Source organism: Hyposmocoma kahamanoa, unplaced genomic scaffold (assembly GCF_003589595.1).
Source record: "Hyposmocoma kahamanoa isolate Upper Pololo Valley unplaced genomic scaffold, ASM358959v1 91, whole genome shotgun sequence".
Taxonomy (NCBI): Eukaryota; Metazoa; Arthropoda; class Insecta; order Lepidoptera; family Cosmopterigidae; genus Hyposmocoma; species Hyposmocoma kahamanoa.
This window is the reverse complement of record NW_020654684.1, coordinates 3,587,141-3,604,713: the sequence shown is the minus strand read 5'-3', so window position 1 is coordinate 3,604,713 and position 17,573 is coordinate 3,587,141. Positions and strand designations below refer to the sequence as shown.

Below are 17,573 nucleotides of genomic sequence, written 5' to 3'. Positions count from 1 at the left end.
GAATTTATAAAATAAGACATAACGATGATATAAAACACCACCACGGATAATATCCACAAGTGCAACTATCATTTTTGAACTCGAAAGTAGCAAAATAATACATTTTTCTACGATTTTGGAGGATTTGCGCGAGATTATTGACCGACAATAACGTACAAAGCGAAAATGGCCGAGTAAGCTTAAGTATGTGGAACTGCGTACTGTTGGCACACGTGACACGTTCACTACGCACTTCTACTGTATTTATTGTTCTGTGGACGTGGCCTATATGGAAAATTCACTGGTCGTCACCCTTGTCCGACATGGCAGTTAACGTGTTAAAAGTTAATTGCCTTAGGGTGCGTTCAAGTTAGACCTTTAGTGAAGCGATGCATTGGCGCATCTGTGGTGCCACAACAAATTTTAATATAATTTCTAGAGACGTAGCAACCACGATAGACGAAGATCAAATCGGAGATTTTATCGATAACACTGAACTGTACTCTGCAGCATGAGACAGCAGTTCTGCCAGTTATGTTAAACGTTGAGATAAGAAAATGGCGTGTGAAGATTTCTATACGAATTTTACAATTTTTGTTTTCATTGCTTAACCTTCTATCATTTTAATGGTTTGATAAAATAAAGGTAACGAACGGACTGTAACGCGTTCTTACATCTTTTTAACAAATTGAACCTATACTTCGTCCGTTTTAACGAAAGAAGGAAAAGTTATGCTTCTACGTCAAACTCCATTAAGTCGAAAGATGAATAAAACATAGTCGTGCATCATCTAGTTTCTCATTTAAATAGCATGGTTATCATTTATCATGTTGCACTTAATGTGTTGTGGAAAATTTCTCGTAGATTCTGTTAGCTACAGATGGCTCTATCTGAGACGTTCCAACCTCGATGACCTTTTATTAGCAATACTCCTAGATGTAATTATGTAGGTAGGAATAAATTTATGTTAAAATAACACAACTGGTCATGTTTGTCTCTACCTGTTTAATACTATTGGCTTAAGCCAAAAAATAACTAGATGTTCTTACAGTCAACATCATAGCTTTTACCGCTTGTCTATTAACACACTTTTGTATTTGAAAACAATTTTGCTGCATTCGCAAGGTGCAAAAGTAAGTGATGTATCACAATCTCATTTGGAATACTGCGATCTCAAATGCCCAACAGTGGTACGTAAATGGGTTGATATAGATCTAAAGTGTCATAATTACTAAGTACTCACTTGCTATAAGAGCCGTACAAATAATCTTGTGAGACCTATGAAGTCTCCAACCCGCATTGGAGCAGCGGTATTTAACCCCTAAACAATATCAAATAAAAATGCTAGGTAATTTATTTTTCAAGTATACCACAATCATTGGAGCTTTAAGTTAACATATCATACACAATTTAAAGACAGCAGCAACACTTTATTCGAAATAGAAAAAGATTTAAAAAGTGAACTCCACAGAAGACCCTTATATAAATTACATCGTCATACATTTCATGTTGTTTGAGCTGGGAGAAGAAACAATTGTTACCAAATGTGAAACTCCCTTAAAATAAGATTCTTTAACATTGAAATATAAAATTATAACAACTTTTTCAATAACAAGCAAGCTTGTGCATTCGAAACGATATACCCAAATATCTATACATACATACACTCATATAACCAAAAGCTGATAACGTCGCTCAGTCCAAATCAGTCGAAAGCGTCAAAGCTCGTTGTAGTTTTCACCTGACTACGCGTAGTCAACGCGAGGGCTAATCTTTTACATAAAGGTTTGAATAATTGCATAAATAGTAGTAATGCCACCAGCGAACAAGCCGATAACACCGATGATCATGATCACAATATCTTTAACCAGCTTGAGCCGCATTGGTCCGAAATTTTTGGGCAAACTGGCGCAGATCTCCATGAACGCAGGGAAGATCAGTCCCAGCGCTGAGAGACATACAGCTCCGAATAGCGATATGAACAGGCCCAATGCTGGTACTGATATCGCTAGAGAAACTGCGAACAAGAAACCGATATTTAGCTGCGAAATTTAGCTGTGTGTATATTCTGAGCACCGTTCAAACATTAAGCTGCTGTTTGTTTACTGTAATTTTATGTCGGCCACGAATAGCCGAAATGTTCATCGTAATCTTACACATGAAGATGGTGCTTATATCTTTTGAGTCTGTAGTTCCTTCGATGGCATCCATAGAAAGATGCAAAGACTTATAAGGTGACCGAACGTTATTACAATATAATTATATTTGTTATTACAAAAATAAAGAGGGATGTACTCACATGTCAAGAAGCAAAGTGCTATGCGCAGTACATACTCCCAGAGTTTCAAATGCTTGCAGCCTCTTGCTTGTAACTTTGGCTTAAGGTACTGGTTCCACAAGATATCCACTGGCACATAGCATTGCAGCGCGTAACTGATGAATATAGCGATTACGTACGCCACTAACGCGACCTTCGTTGCTCTGTCAAAAAAGTTTTTATTACCTATTGTCATTGGTTTGGAAGGCTGTGGCAGACGGTAAAAACATTGTTTTTGGAATTCTCTTTGCTATTTACTGCCTGAAACGACTGCGGTGTACCGCAATAAAATAAAAATGACACAAGATCCGCGTACCTTTCGACAATACGATGAAGTTATTGACGCTACTGTGAGGCGACGGAACATGATGACATAGATAGACAGTTCCAGTATTGACCCACAGCTGTAGAATTTTATAATCCTGTGTAATGTGCCCTCAGTGGGAGCATGATTGGGTTCTTTACAATTGCAAGCAATTAATTGCCTCGTGTGTATCATAATTGTAGTTTACAAGTCAAATGAAGCAAAGTCCAATCGATTGATGTAGCAAGCCTGGGGGTCACGAGGGCATCGCGAGAGCGAATCGTTTCACACCAGTGGCAACAGTTTATTAATAGAGCCCCGCTTCAGAACGTTGTATGTGTGACAAATGCGCTTACGAAACAGTTTCGTTACACTATTAACAAGTGACTCTTACTTGTGGTCATGAGGAAGGTCAAGCGTAATGGAATCGTGGCAGTCCTGGCCGCAGTATACGTATCCCAGTGCGCCTAGTAGAAAGTAGATGGCCGTGACGGAACACATGCCGATGTTGAGAACGCCGAATGGTTTACCAAACGCTTTCGGTGTTTTCATATTGTTTTCCAATGCAATAACCTGAAAATTATAAATCACTTACTGAGCATTGTTGAACCTTCCACATATTTTAGTAGCAGTAGAGATCCTTGTTAAAGAATTCGTCCAGGGCAGTATTGCCATCTTACCTATTTCTGCCACCAACCAGTAATGTCAGCATTACTGGTTCCGCTTTTGAAGGGTAAGGGTGCTGGTGAAATTACAGGCACATGGGATTTGTCAACTTATGTCTCAGGGTGACGGGTGCAGTGGCAGTGCCCCACAGATCTTTGCAATTTAAAGCTATAAGTGGCCCTGTAACTGTTAGGGACAGGTTTTAGTTTCATGTTACAAAGGACGACATAGTGAATTTGTAATAAAAAAAAAATTCACTTACCACACCAACAGCCGTAAGGGCAAATAAGACAGTACCAAAAAATAGAGGGAACGTGCTTATTGAACCCCAGTAATCCAGCGGTTTAGTCGTCTTTGTACCAGCTACGAGGTAATAAAGTACTATCCCAAGGCCAATAAATGTCAAGATGTTCGCCACGACCGAGAATGGCGCTAAGGCTTTGAGATTTGGTATGCAGTTGATCGCAATCAATGGACCCAGAATAATCACCATATGGATTGGGAATGACAACACGTAGTACGGATCGATTAGCTGGAAAAAGAAACCATATGTTGTATTTTTATAAAAAGGCATTTCTACGAAAACTGGTTTTGTTGCTTTGTTTTTCCAAAAATGGTTTTCTTAATTTCATTTCCAAGATAAATAATTATTGTAGTTAGTTGAGGCAATGTACAAAAAAATTCTGTAACTCTGATTCCGAATTTTCATATCAAAAATTATATTATGTAGAGCATTGCATAGAAAACCATAGCAGTAACAAGTAATGGAACAAACAAGGCAATGACGTTGTCGTCGCCCTCGAGATCACGCTCTTGTGTCGCGTGAGCGATCAATGATGATTGAAATTGATGTACTGAAAAGTGGTACATTAACTAAACATAGCAGTTGATTATTAATCAACAACACCAAAAATAATTTAAGTACATTGAGAAAACTGACCATTTTATTGTTCTTGGCGATGAACAGAAAGTACACACAACCGATACCGAGCTGGTACACGACAAGAAAGACGTCAGTCATGATTGCGGCGCCACGTGATAGCCCCCTTAGCGGTTTGGGACCAATCTTGCATGCCACAACCATGGATTCTGAATATGTGAGCAGCGGAACTCTCTTGCGTTTGCACAAAATATATTGTGACTTAACCTGGAAACAAAACAATTGATTCAAGTTTTGTCTTATAACTTGTCAAGTCTAATTCCATGTGTAGGTAGAAATAAAAATAAGTTCTGTGACTGTGTAAATAATTATGTTTACAGTTATTGCATTTAAATTTAGCATGCTAAGAACTGGTTGTAATATCCGATTTAGTACATAAAACATTTGAGCTTTATAGTAAGCAGAAGAGACGAGCTTAAAAGAAGATACTGACCAACACGTGAAGACAGTGTGTGATAATGACACCAATGATGAGTGTGGCGATCGCTCCAGTGATGAGACCAGAGTTTACAAAGGCCTGGGGCATCGCCAGGATGCCAGTGCCTATACTGCATTTAAGCAGATGCACTAAGGTCTCAAAGTTACTGCAAAATTAAAGCAAACGCTTGTTTTATTGTCACTTAGACCGCAAAATCGGAACGGCGGCGGCACGTGCAGCGGAGCGTTCAAAGTTTGCGCGTACATCGTGTCTTGTGTTGGATGTATCCAACATAAAACACACGTTTGCGCGCTATGTACGCGCCAACCTTGAATGCCACCCTGTTCGTACCACCGTTCCGAATTCGGGGCCTTACATTATTATATATTCTGAAATTAAAAGAGTACAGCTAACATTAGCAGAATCGGAAATTAAAGATAAACTTGATATCTGATGTAATCAACCATTATATTTAGTGCTTTACTGTTAGATAAAGCCCCAACTTGTAATTGCTACCATTCCTTTCCTGTACGTCTGGCGCACTCTGGGCCGCAATCAGCGATGGTAAATCCTTTAGCCAAGATGGCAAGCATTATAATGCATGCCATCGATACGATAAGAAGAAACTTGTCATAACTTACTTTGTGGGCGATTTTGTCTGCCGATGCTCATGTGGATCATAATTGTCATCGGGTTCACTTTCACTGAAAATGATTGAAAACTTCATTTGCATTTGCAATTCTCTTTGTAACAAATCAAAGGTTCTTATAGAGTATAATTCATGTGTGCGTACCTAATGACAGTTTCTTCCTCCTTTTTGTCCGCCTCCATTGTAAAAAAACCTGAATGTAAAATAATGGTTATATTATTATTTTTTCATTGCCAGGCATCTTACGTTTAAGTAACCCCGAAGTTCATCACTGAACTACAGGTTACACTCATTGAATATAGTCACAATGACTTTGTTCCCAATTATTCTGCGCTTGCAATGTCCTCTAGTAATTGCTGATGTGGAGAAGTCTAGTTACGTGCAACGTGGTTTTAGTAGCCGGAGAGGAAATAACATATCGAGCCGAATCGGAGGACCCTATTATTAGAGTTATTTATGTCGCTTCGACACACGAGATTGTGATTTAGAATGATTATATTTCTTTCTAGTGTTATTACTTTATCGATGCAATCGATGATTCTTCATGTTAAGTGAGGGTAGACACTTTTTCCATCCTTTAAGGTAGACACGCGTTTTTTTTACTCAATATTTCAATTTCGGTAGAATTCGTCTTTTTTACGAGTTCACTATTTGTAAGTATTTGAAGGCTGGCATTTTAAGTAGGTATTTACCAAGATTGTACAATTTTATTATTCTTATGTCACAAACGTCGTGCTTCAATGAATTAGTAGTATTGCCAGGTGAGTACAACCGTACAACTGAAACACATTCTCAGTGGTAATTCATTATTTATTCACATTTAGCTTGGACCACTGGATTTTCCACCCTTCAAGACATTTTTGGTCATTTAATGATGGCGGTTATTTTTTTCCCTTCGTTCCGTTTGGAATAGGCGAAGGGCAGAGACCATACTGTCTAGTCATTATTTCCTTAATGGTGGTCACTAGCCTAGGGCTAGTGTCAGTTTCGAGGAATGCGGTCAGCTAACGTTGATCAACAGATGGTGCATTGCAGGATGATAAATGATGGCGGTTGAGAATGTCCATAGAGGAAGGCAAAAAATAGAATGTCACTGTGATGTCATAATTTATATCTTTTTTGTTGTTTCCTTTTTTTCCATCCTCTAAGATTGTTTCTCCAAAAAGTCTAGACTAGGGTCAAAATTTCCATCCTCGAAGGTCAAAAACCATACTACCTTAAAAATTTATACGGAAGACTAGAGCTAGAAACTCAACTAGAGATGTGTAGTGTGTTGTGTAGTTACGGTACAATATCCCAAACTAAATATTCATGGCCTTTTTTTTTCCCCCGCTGCACTGATGGGGTCGTTTTTTTTTCCTTACGATTCTCCGCCAACATAGTACATTGCTACGCAGTAGGCATTTGTCGAAAAAAGTTTCACAAATTTCCACTAAGGTTATTGTTAAGATATTAAATAGGAATGAAATATGATATTATATATTACTTAGCGATTTATAGAACTTAGTTTTATTATGAGTAAGTACTACGTTAGTGGGGATTGTGGAATATACCTAACATGCGTACTCAATAAAAAAAAATACAAAAAAATCTTCCAATTTGCTAGGTGCCGGGCCATAAAACTCAAAACATTTTTTGAAACGAAACGCAAATAAAATTTTATTGTGTTGACATTTCAACTCTAAGCGAAAATTATTCTGGCGTCGCCTGGGGTATTTTGTCGTCAAGAGAAGCCAGAAACTTACAAATAGAATAGAAAGTCGTCCTGTGGCATTGCAAAGCAATTACAGTGTAGCCCAAATAACTTGTAGGCTTTTTATTGACGCATGATCTTGTAGTATAGGGATTATTAGACATTCCATTTTAAAACAGCTGATTCGTTGTTTAAGATAATTATGATAAATTGTTTGTGTTGTTTAAAGATCTAGTCGCTCTAAGGAATCTGGTCCCAAAAGAATTATGTTCGCTATTTGTTTCTGCAAACTGCTACGAAATGTCCTTTCTGGAGAGCTTTTATGACCTGCGCGCCTTGACTAGTGTTTGGAACTGCGCTTAGTATCCAAGTGTTGTTTGTTTGTGTTTTAATGTATATTTTGTCATCTTCGTCAATATGTGAAACTGGTTTAATGTGTTGGTTATAATATAATGTTGATTTCTGTTTGTTTGACAATTAAATGCCTTTCTACCAACAACTTCAGGTACGCGTAGGTGTTTAATAAGTACCTAGCAGTTGAGGACCTTGTGAAAAAGTTCGCCCAAGGAAGTAGTGCCACCTAACCTATTCTGGCACAAAGCAATAATGTGAGCATTATTGTGCTCCAGTTTTGAAGGTGACAGTGTTGGTGAATAGGTACATGAAACTCGCAACTTATGTTTTAGGGTGACGGGCGCAGTGGCTGTGCCCTTAAATCTTTGCAGATAGGCATATGGATAGGCGAGTCACTCACCACCAGCACAATTTGTTTGTCCTATCTGTCCATCATATTATAAAAAAAAATGTGTTTGTGGTGGGTGGCTTAGTTTGCAGGTAGATACATAATGTGAATGTGATAACCCTGTGGTTTTTGGTGTTTTAAACTCTAATGCAAAGAGAGAGAAGTTAAGTTTGAAGTCTTTGCCTATGTATGATGGACAGGATTCAAACCTATTTTTTATCTGGAAGCTAATTAATTAATCAGGATGGCTCTTAGTCATGCTTGATGAACATCTGCTAAGCTGTTTGTAGTGTGTAGGCGTCTCAAACATAATATAATGAATGTTCTTTTTCTTCCATGTTACCAATCAACTTGAAAATCAACGTGAAATTGTATATAATATGGTAACCTTTGATCTGATACTGCAACCAGAACGGTCTGCAGACTACCCAACTCCTCAACCACATAGAAGTGTAATTTGGGTTCATTGAAGTATTGATGAGTGGCTTCCAAGTAGGCAGACGCTAGCATCTGTTGGTGGACCAGCATGGTGAACACAGGAATTAACTTTTATTAAGGTAGATCCACCGAGTTTCTACTCGTAGCATTGGTCTCAACAAGTTGTAGGTAGATGGATGTTCACTTTATCGAGTTCGCTGATTTGTATTGGGGGTCATTTAACTTATTATGATTATTTTTACCCCTTGTATACCCGTCTTAATAAAATTATTGAACTCATTCATATTAAAAAGTGGTATATTACTAGTATTCAGTGTCAACAATGTTTTGCAAAAATTGGTTTCAAATGTGTAATGACTGTTTTAAATATCAAGTATACACTGATGAATATTTTTTACTGCCGAAATCTATAAAACAAATAGCACTTTAGGCAGTTTATATTCATGATGTAATGTAATGGTTCTTTGATATTACTCTGGCAGTATATGATGCACATGGGACAAATTAGTGAAAACGGATGTACATATAGAGCTAATATTTTGAGTAAAAGGGTTGTAACTATTTATGTCCTGATGGTCCACAACAGTGAGTTTGACAATATATTCTTAATCAATGAAATCTGATAAGTTTGTTTTCAATGTGTAGTGATTAGAAAAACCTAAGAACTCAAAATGTATTTTATAATTGACTTGTAAAGAATATTATTTCTAATATGAGTAAGGTTGAATGGATTGACTTACTGGCAGAAACTCAAGACCTAAATCGAAGTTGGATGTTTTTTGACTAGTTTTACTGGACGGAGTAACAAACTAGACACTTAGTATTGTATGTAGGTTTAAGTCTGGTTGTGTGTTGGTTAGTACATTTACAATACGCTGCTTATGACAGTGTATCTGTAACAAAGAATGTGTTGTAAGTGGCTTATGATCTGCCTCTACCCAGATCTCTTTTCTATATAATTATACAACTGATTTTTTGTCGACCAAGTTGTCTAGTTGTTTACACTGTGGTCTCAGGATGATGAGATCACCAGTTCTTTTCCCAGTAAGACTAATTTGGGAAATGAAGTTTTTTGAATTGGTTATGTTCTGGTTGTTCTAGGTGGTGCACCAGAGTTAATTCCATTGCTTTGATATACATAGCTCAGGGAATTCCTTTTGAGACCAGGTAAATGGTGTGATGAAATTATTTACAAAAAGAAATAGTATATTTTGTTGTAAAGTGATTGTTTCCTTCAAGGAAACGTAAACAGCGCACTTTCTGGCTGAACTCTCTTTGTAATCATTGTTTTTTTTGTGTGTGCGTTATTTTTTTTCTTCATATGTTTATGTATGTGTTGTATATATTTTTGTGTATGTATATTGATGTTATTTATTGTTGTGCGTTATATAATCTATTTATTTATATTAATTATGTAACCATGATTTTTAATTGTTTTTTTATTTATGTAATTTATTATGTTTCTCTCTCAATTTCTCTTGCACGCTCTTGCCCGCTTATAACCTTTGTTCTGAGTGCCTCGAGTTGGCTGGAAGAGATCTCTCTAAGAGATATCACCTGTGCTCACTTTCTGTTCAATTAATATTTCTGTTGTATTTATTTGGTGCGATAAAGAATATATTTTGATGGGGCTGATACATATGCATAGGGTGTTTTTCGAAAAGTGAAGCATGCTTTAGATGCAGTCTTCTATTATCATGGTGCATGTACTGACAATAATTTAGGATCATAACAAATTAATGTTGGGGCTGATCATATTGGACTATTTATTGTTTTACTCTAGCTCATGTTTATCTGTTCATAGCTTTTAATTTTGTGGAAATAAGAGTTGCTTCAGCATAGAACTTTCTTGTGACAAACTGAGAATAATTACCTTCTTAAATTGATTAGTCCCGTTAGTCTTTAGGACTTTGAGTTGTAAGTGGGACTTCGCATATTGGCAATAGCTTCTACTCTAGCTGTAACATGTAAATTGTGCAAACAGTGGACTTTTTTTGTTAAATTTATTTATAAAATGCGCTTTTGAAATCAAATGGCAGGTTTTTGAACTGGTGACGATTACATGTCGTATTGATATTTGTAAGCTTGGATGAAGTTTCTGAGATATTATTGGCATTAGCAAGGTCATGACTTTACTGTGTTTAGTGTGAGAAACCTTGAATGAGGTCTCATTATTGAGATTACACATGTCTGTACTCAACTTTAGTTGGCCATTTTTCTTATATCTGCATGCACACTTTTGGTTAGATTGAGGTTCCGGCATGATTTATGTAATGAACTGTAATATAAGTACTTGCTTTGTGGTACCTACTCACAATGTACGGACAACGGCACTTCAGACTACACATTTTTGTTCGAAGATGTGTAGCTGGATGTGGTGGCGTGTGTGTACATTTGCCTGATTGGGATAATTTCACCGCTGAGGGTTGACTATGCATCTTGGTACAGAATATTTGACACAATGCGCATGTCTAAATGAAATGAATAGATTTACCGTTAATTAAACGGTCAGCTTTCCTTGTTTGATCCCTAACGATGCTGTTAATGAACACCGACCACAAGAAAAGATCATTGTCAGAACCAGGTGTGGCAAATGTTTCATTGGTGTTTTGAACTACGCTTATTGTTCTACTCTTAGGGTCGTATTCTAGAACTCTACTCAATGCCCAAGTCAGCATTGCACTGGAAATACGACGCTAATGGCAGGGATTTGAGTATGATTTCGAGTGCTTGATCTATAGGGAAATGTTTCCACTTGCAACTAGAAGCCAGAAGGGCTTTGAGTGCAGTTTGTATAGTGACATTTATTTGTGGTAGGACGTTTGTCTAATTTGCCGATAAGGTTGAAAGAATAGAATGTTGTAATAGCATATTCCCTGAGAATGTGACAAGTAGCGACGCTTCGCTTGTTGTCTTCATTTTCAATGTTCTAACTCGTACGTTGGCACGTGAATATATTTTAAAATTTGTAAGTTGTTATCCACGCCAATGGCATATTTAAACTTCTCATGTTCACTTGTTGAAGTTATATTCTCATGTTCGCTGGCTTCGTCCTCGGTCATTTTGAGCCACGATCATATTTTGGTTTATTATAAGAGAATGGGAGTAGATTTGTTTTCGCGGCCGGAAGGAAGGTGGTGTTCGTATAGGAACACACTGTCTAAGGTAAACTTACTCTTTTGATACACGTTTTAATTGTCGCCGGGAATGTCATAGACATATTAAAACTTATGTTTCCGATAAAAGATCAGAGCTATGAACTCAACTAGAGGCTGTGTGTGACAACATCACTTCGTTTATTTGAATAATTGGGCGTAGGAAGAGCGTGCAATGCGCACATTTGAAAGAGAATTTTCGACAAAATCAGACCGTTAACACGTGTTATTAGAATTATTGATATTTGTGTTAAAAGTTTCCGATAAACGATTTTGCAAAATTGATGAAAATTATTGAGCAAAATTCTATTATTCTGTCAAATTTATCTGTCGACCGTAACTCGTAACGTCTGAGTAACCTCTCACTCGATAATCTAACCATATTGAAACGTGATTCAACAAAACAACTACAATGAAGAACTACACACATTACATTAATTAGGGAAGTTGCAAATTGAAAAACTGCACTGCGGAGATGTAAATAACGTGGCATATTTCTTGTAAACGAAAATATGTTATGTAGGCCCGCGTTGGTTTACAGACGAAGATGCTAAAAGGAGTTATTTATAAATAGAAATATTTACTTACGAGTATATGTAGACGGGACCGGGAGACGTTCGGACTAGAGGGAACCGCGCGCGTGATTGTGGAGACGAGACAGTGTTCGCTCTGGAAGCCCCCCGCGCGTCCCACGCCTATTACATCAATCAACAGAAGCTGTAATATGGATATTCCGGACACAAGACATTGTTGGTAGAAAACTGACTGTTGTCCATTAGCGTCTTCCGGTGACTTTTTTTTTTAGAAATGCTTACGTTACCCATATTTCTAAAAGCAAGTTAATGTAATAATTCGCACATGACAACATAGTATTATCTCAAAATTGCTTTAAGTTATATTAATATTACCTATTTAGTGTCAAAGCGATAGTGTTGTCCTGTAACTTTGAAATCAAATCATATACGAATGACATACAAGTACAGTGAAATTTTGGAGATAAATTATTAATATGACGCAATTTTGAGACAAAATATAATATAACGAAATTTTTGTGGTAATACTATGTTAGTTGTCAAGTGCGATTTGTACTCTCCAGAAGTCTTTTTGTTTTTTAGCGAATTTTGGGGTCGTTAAACGTATACTGTTAGGTGAAGTTATGAAAACTTTGTATATAAACAAATTTGTTAAATTGTAACAACTGATAACATGGCCGGATACAAAATGATCATCGTCATACAGATGCCGCTTATAACCTCAACGCTTGTAACATTGTTCGCATTATTTCGATCATTCAAACGCGAACATTTCTAAATATAGTACCGCACTTCCGGCTGCGCTATATCAGTAAGACTTTATATTTTGGCCGGTTTACCTGACGCTTGACTTAACCACCCGGCTTTTTGGTTCTCAGTGTAAATATTTCAGATTAGAAAGTGAAAATTTCTATGAAAATATTAATTGTTAAGTGTAGGTTTTATTTAAACTGCAAACAGACGCATTGAACAAAGGATTACCTAATGTTACGTTACGTGAGCGTAACCTACCTTCAATTGCTTTTCAATCCTTACCTAACCACAGAGAGACGCCTTGATATCACATAAATAGACACAAAATGGTTCACAGAGTGAAGAGGTAGATTGGTTAAGGGTTATGTAAACAAGTATAGGAGTGGGTATTAGGCAAGGCACGGACGGGTGATACGGACGGTTGAAGCACCCTTACTGAACACGTCATCGCGTTGGGCAGGCTCTGCTTTCTACTACGCCTGCGCGACTTCTTGTAATACCGGACGAAAATACTCCTATCGACCCAGGTCCGGCGACAGGACTGTTGAGGCCCGTTTAATTCCCTTGTGCGCGCTACCCCTTCTTTTATGATATAGGTATTTCAAATCAATAACTTTGCGTACCTAATATTGAGTCCACTCCAATTCTTTCTGCATAATTTTAAAACACGAGTTTTTTAAGTGGGCATCGTTGAGACGTGAGGCGTGTTGTGTATTACTGGCGTTGCAGAGCCAAGGATACGGCACAGTACAGCTGGACTGTCTTGTTCCCTGTCGCCGGTTCTGTGTCACATTTTCTTCTATATTTCTATGGTTCTTTGGCTCTTAAAATTATTATAAACCTGTTTAAAAATATGTACCTACCTGTCGAAGTTCTTGCTCAATGTAGACGTCGATTTGCGGAATGTTGATGTAAGTAACAAAGTTCTTGGCAGCAGCTGGCTGTAGAACAACCGACAATTAGCCTAAACGTGTTTCGTGGTTGTCTTCAACCAGACTGAGGCTGCCCTTAATGCATGCCCGTAATCACTGATACGTAAATCAAATATGCGAGTGGAGAAAGCAAACTATAGGTAAGTTAGGAATGTAAAAAACTGCCTAGTCCATTGGGATACAGATGTAACTAACTATACGCATTACAGTTCATTGTTTGGTCTTACTATAATAGTGATCGATCACAAACTTGATTTAATTACTCTAGAACACGTGGCCGTTATTAACACTGATGAGAACCTAGTCTGAGATGAGGTGTTTAGAGTAGCTGTTCAACAGGGCGTTATACATTTTAAAGAGTATTGTGATTCGAGTTACACCAGTTATATAAATAGCTATTGATAGATAATTACCCCGCTTAACCTTAATGGGAAAATAAGATAATTCTCTGTTAAACGATTTTATATCTCAAGATAAAAGAGAATTCATTATCATCGTTCATTACCATTTATACGTCTTACTGCTGGGCACGGGTCTCCCCTTAGGAGAGGGTTTAGGCCACAGTTCGCCACACCTTTTTTTGACAGGTGTAAATCTTTATAGATACCTCCGGGTTTACCATCAGGTGGAGTGGAGTCATTTGCCTGTCAGGTATAAAAAAAAAAAATAAAAAAAAATAAAAAAAAATAAAAAAAAAAAACCTCTCGCCGGTTGAGTCGGCGCCGTGGGGTCGGTAAACATTCACCACTACGCCGCCCGGCCGCCCTAGCTTGCGCCAGGGCTTCCGCGCCAAAGGAGGGGCAAGTCAGTTGTCCTCCGATCCGCCCGCCCAGACGAGTGAGGCCGTGCAATGCAGGCTCCGGAGTGTCTGTCCAGACCCCCTGGCCTCACCAGGGGATCAGGCGAGCAGCGAACTGCGTTCGCCTTCTTCCCGTACGTCTGCGCCGAAGCGGGTGCGCGTCCGCCTCGTCCTCGCGCACCCGCTCTGCGGCCTCCTTTTGCGACATAACCTCTCCGCAAAAGAAGGCCACCGCCTCCCCGGACTCCTCGCTACGAGAGGTCCTGCCCTATTGTCCCCGTCAGAGTACGGCGCTGGTCATCCCACCGGCTGCACACCTCTAGGGTGTGCTGCGCGGTGTCATCCGCAGCATGCACTCGCCACTTTGTGCAGGTAGTGGCCGAACCAGCCGTGGCCGGTCAGCACCTACCTGCACAAGGTGGTACGACTGTGGCCCGTGGGACTGGCTCACCCACTCTACGAGGATAGGACGGATCGCCCCTATGGTACGAGCTCTCCATAGGGGGGATCCGCCAAGCTATCTTTCCACCGGTCCCGCATGTGCTGCGCCGCGACGCGGCGCTGCCGCTCGACATTCCGCTACCCTGGCCAAATGCCGGTTAGAGATTGAACACGTTTTCCGAGGGTTGTGAACCTTCGATGTGCAAGTTTCATCACGATGTTTTCCTTCACCGAAAGGTGCAAATTTCGCATACAAATCCCGATAAACTGAGAGGTATTGGTGTGAACCCGGATTCGAACCCACGGCCTCTATTTGTGAGGCGGTAGGCCAAACCATTAGTCTCGCACGGGTTTTTTAGAAGAGAACTCATTTTACGAAATAAAGAGAAAACCTTATACGCCGCAAGATGGATCACAGTGATTTAAAATGCATTTTTCTAACGCTTTTATACGTTTGCATAACATAATATGAATTTAAAGATTTTTAAAAGATTAAGTCCCATCTTTTGCTAAGCTTCACTGATGGCAGCAGTAGTACTTTTAATAAGCAAAAATCACGTTTTCTATTAGTGCCGAAGCAGTGCTCGACAAAGAGTGATAGATACTCTTCATTTGTCTGTCAGACAGGCAGTGCGGGAGTTTAGAGCAGAGTATTTGTTTCTCTATGTATAAGTACTTATCGATAGGGACTATTCTGATACACCTCTGTTCTTAGCATCTAATCAATTTGGAATATTGAATAAGTGATTAGATAATTATCCATGCGGATTCTTAGCATGGTTTTCTATTTTTGGACAAAGATTTTAAATACTGAGAATGGCCTTTGACGCGTTTGGTAAGTCTCGAAACGACAAATCGTGTTCGGATGTATACTTGTAAAACATTGCTAGCGGTGGCGTTTAATTTTTCCAATTAATTAAATTTTTATTGAATTGATATTCAATTATTTTTGTGAAATTACTCCACTAGTTTGTTATAATTATTCATACAAAGATCGAACACTTCATGGCATCGAGACAAACCCAAGTAGGGTTTAACGGTGTTTTACATTATTTACGGATACTTTTTTCTTAAAACAATAAAATAAATAAAAAAATAAAATAAAATAACTTCGAAAAAATTCATTCGATCCGGTCGGATTCCAAACGACGGCGACGTCTCTTAGCATACCGTGTCAGACGTTAAGCCAACTAAGCCACGGAACGAACCAGCGGACCTCACGAATTTTTCTATGTGCTTGTTGTCGGATCTTTGTATCTGGTTTTCAACGACTTCTTTAGCCGTAGCACCATCTGTGAGAAATCTTTGAAAGTATTTCGTCACCCAGTTAGGCACCTTTACAGCTACCAGCCCTGGCTAGAGATGCCGCTATTAATTCTTAATAAATTTTTATTGAATTGATATTCAACTATTTTTTGTTAAATTACTCCACTAGTTCGTTAGAATTAATAATAATAATAATAATAATTCTTTATTTCGGACCATAAAATATCCATAGTATATTGTAAAAGAACTTATATCAAGGTTAGTAATAATCTGTGCAACTTAATCATTTTCCCGCTATAGCATTTAGAATGCTCTTAGTACTGAGCCTCACGCGACTACGACGACTACAAATAAAAATGTTCAGCTTAAGAAAAAGCTTAAAGCTAAAATTGCATGTTTACAAATAAAACAAATCTAAATATTTATTAAAACTATGTCATTGGTTTTTTATGCGTTTGTGCACCAATGATATGGTTTTAGTAGGTCACTATATGATCAGAACAGTTTCTGAAATTGTATTTTGTTTTCAAATATCAACAATAATTGATTTGGCATTTTTTTTTCACATTTTTTTTTGCCCTCACTATTCACCAATACGTAGGTATATACTCAGAGGCCGAATTACTGTTTTTAAATTTGTCATTCATAGACGTAATCGATATTGACACAACACTAGCGCAGTCACGATCGGCGATTGAAATCTATATTTTTGTTACGGTGCTATTCTGGCGTTCCAGCAACTGAAAGGTCCCTCACCGAAACTAGGCGCTCGCAAGTATGCCTTGCCCGAGGCAGCCATACGCTCCAACCTCCGTGCCTCTCGCGGGGACTACTTTCCATAACGGTTTTGACGGCATCTATCGGTTTTTACGTATCAAAAGTGTTCACGAACACACATAATACTTTCCTTGCTACGATCCCGCAACACTTTATCTTCGTACATCATCAACCCATTTATACGTCCCACTGCTCGGCACGGGTAACCGTTAGTTGTGTAATGCGTTTGATGATACATTTGATTGCAAAAGAGACTGACTTAAGCGACCAACTAAAGATTATTCGCATTTGAAAAGTGTCGTAACCCAAAACTCCACGTGGCATTGAGAAATCATGATTTGAAAATTTTTAAAAATACTGAAAGGGTCTTATTGCGAATAATGTGATTATTTTTATTTGTACATTACTCTTATATTTAATTAATCATTTATAAACGACAGTGTCTATTTATTGGTTTCATTCAGCAATTTTTTGATCTTTCAAATTGTGTTTTCTCAGTTTCACAAATTTGAATTACGACATGTGCGTATATTTGCAGGCCCTCTTTTGTTAAGACATAGACATATGCACTATGATGTAACGTAATGACATTGTAAGTGTACTTTTGAATACTAAAAAGGATTCTTGTAGTGCGTTTTTGTATTTACGTAAGTATCGTTTGTTAACCATCGATTTGCATACAGAGGCCATCATTTTTCCACTATTCAACAATATTTGTCCGTTAAATTGAAAGTGACTATCTGTGGTCTCTCTGCAGCATTTGACACCACC

The 17,573-nt window shown here is 38.2% G+C and overlaps 1 protein-coding gene across 2 annotated transcripts; it reads right to left on the bottom strand.

The window, feature by feature from the left end:
- Positions 1 to 975: 975 nt before the first annotated feature.
- On the bottom strand, positions 976 to 12,945 carry LOC113236340 (proton-coupled amino acid transporter-like protein CG1139). Of its 2 annotated transcripts, none has more exons than XM_026472376.1 (9): positions 12,870 to 12,945; positions 5,418 to 5,466; positions 5,266 to 5,328; positions 4,640 to 4,790; positions 4,207 to 4,413; positions 3,529 to 3,798; positions 2,995 to 3,173; positions 2,279 to 2,460; positions 976 to 1,996 (listed from the first exon to the last, which is right to left on the bottom strand). In XM_026472376.1, the coding sequence occupies exons 2-9, from the start codon at positions 5,453 to 5,455 to the stop codon at positions 1,755 to 1,757; spliced, it is 1,332 nt and encodes a 443-aa protein (XP_026328161.1). In that variant the 5' UTR covers positions 5,456 to 5,466; positions 12,870 to 12,945; the 3' UTR covers positions 976 to 1,754. The 2 variants fall into 2 exon arrangements, with proteins under 2 accessions (XP_026328161.1, XP_026328160.1); XM_026472375.1 differs by lacking the exon at positions 12,870 to 12,945 and adding an exon at positions 11,890 to 11,947.
- Positions 12,946 to 17,573: the final 4,628 nt, after the last annotated feature.

Bases quoted from the DNA above. Each gene is read 5' to 3' on its own strand.
- LOC113236340 (XM_026472376.1), bottom strand. From the start codon at position 5,455: ATGGAGGCGGACAAAAAGGAGGAAGAAACTGTCATTAG. The intron at 3,174-3,528 runs GTAAGTGAATTT...TATAATTTTCAG, and splicing joins CCCTTACGGCTGTTGGTGTG to GTTATTGCATTGGAAAACAA. The intron at 1,997-2,278 runs GTGAGTACATCC...TCTTGTTCGCAG, and splicing joins AGCACTTTGCTTCTTGACAT to TTTCTCTAGCGATATCAGTA.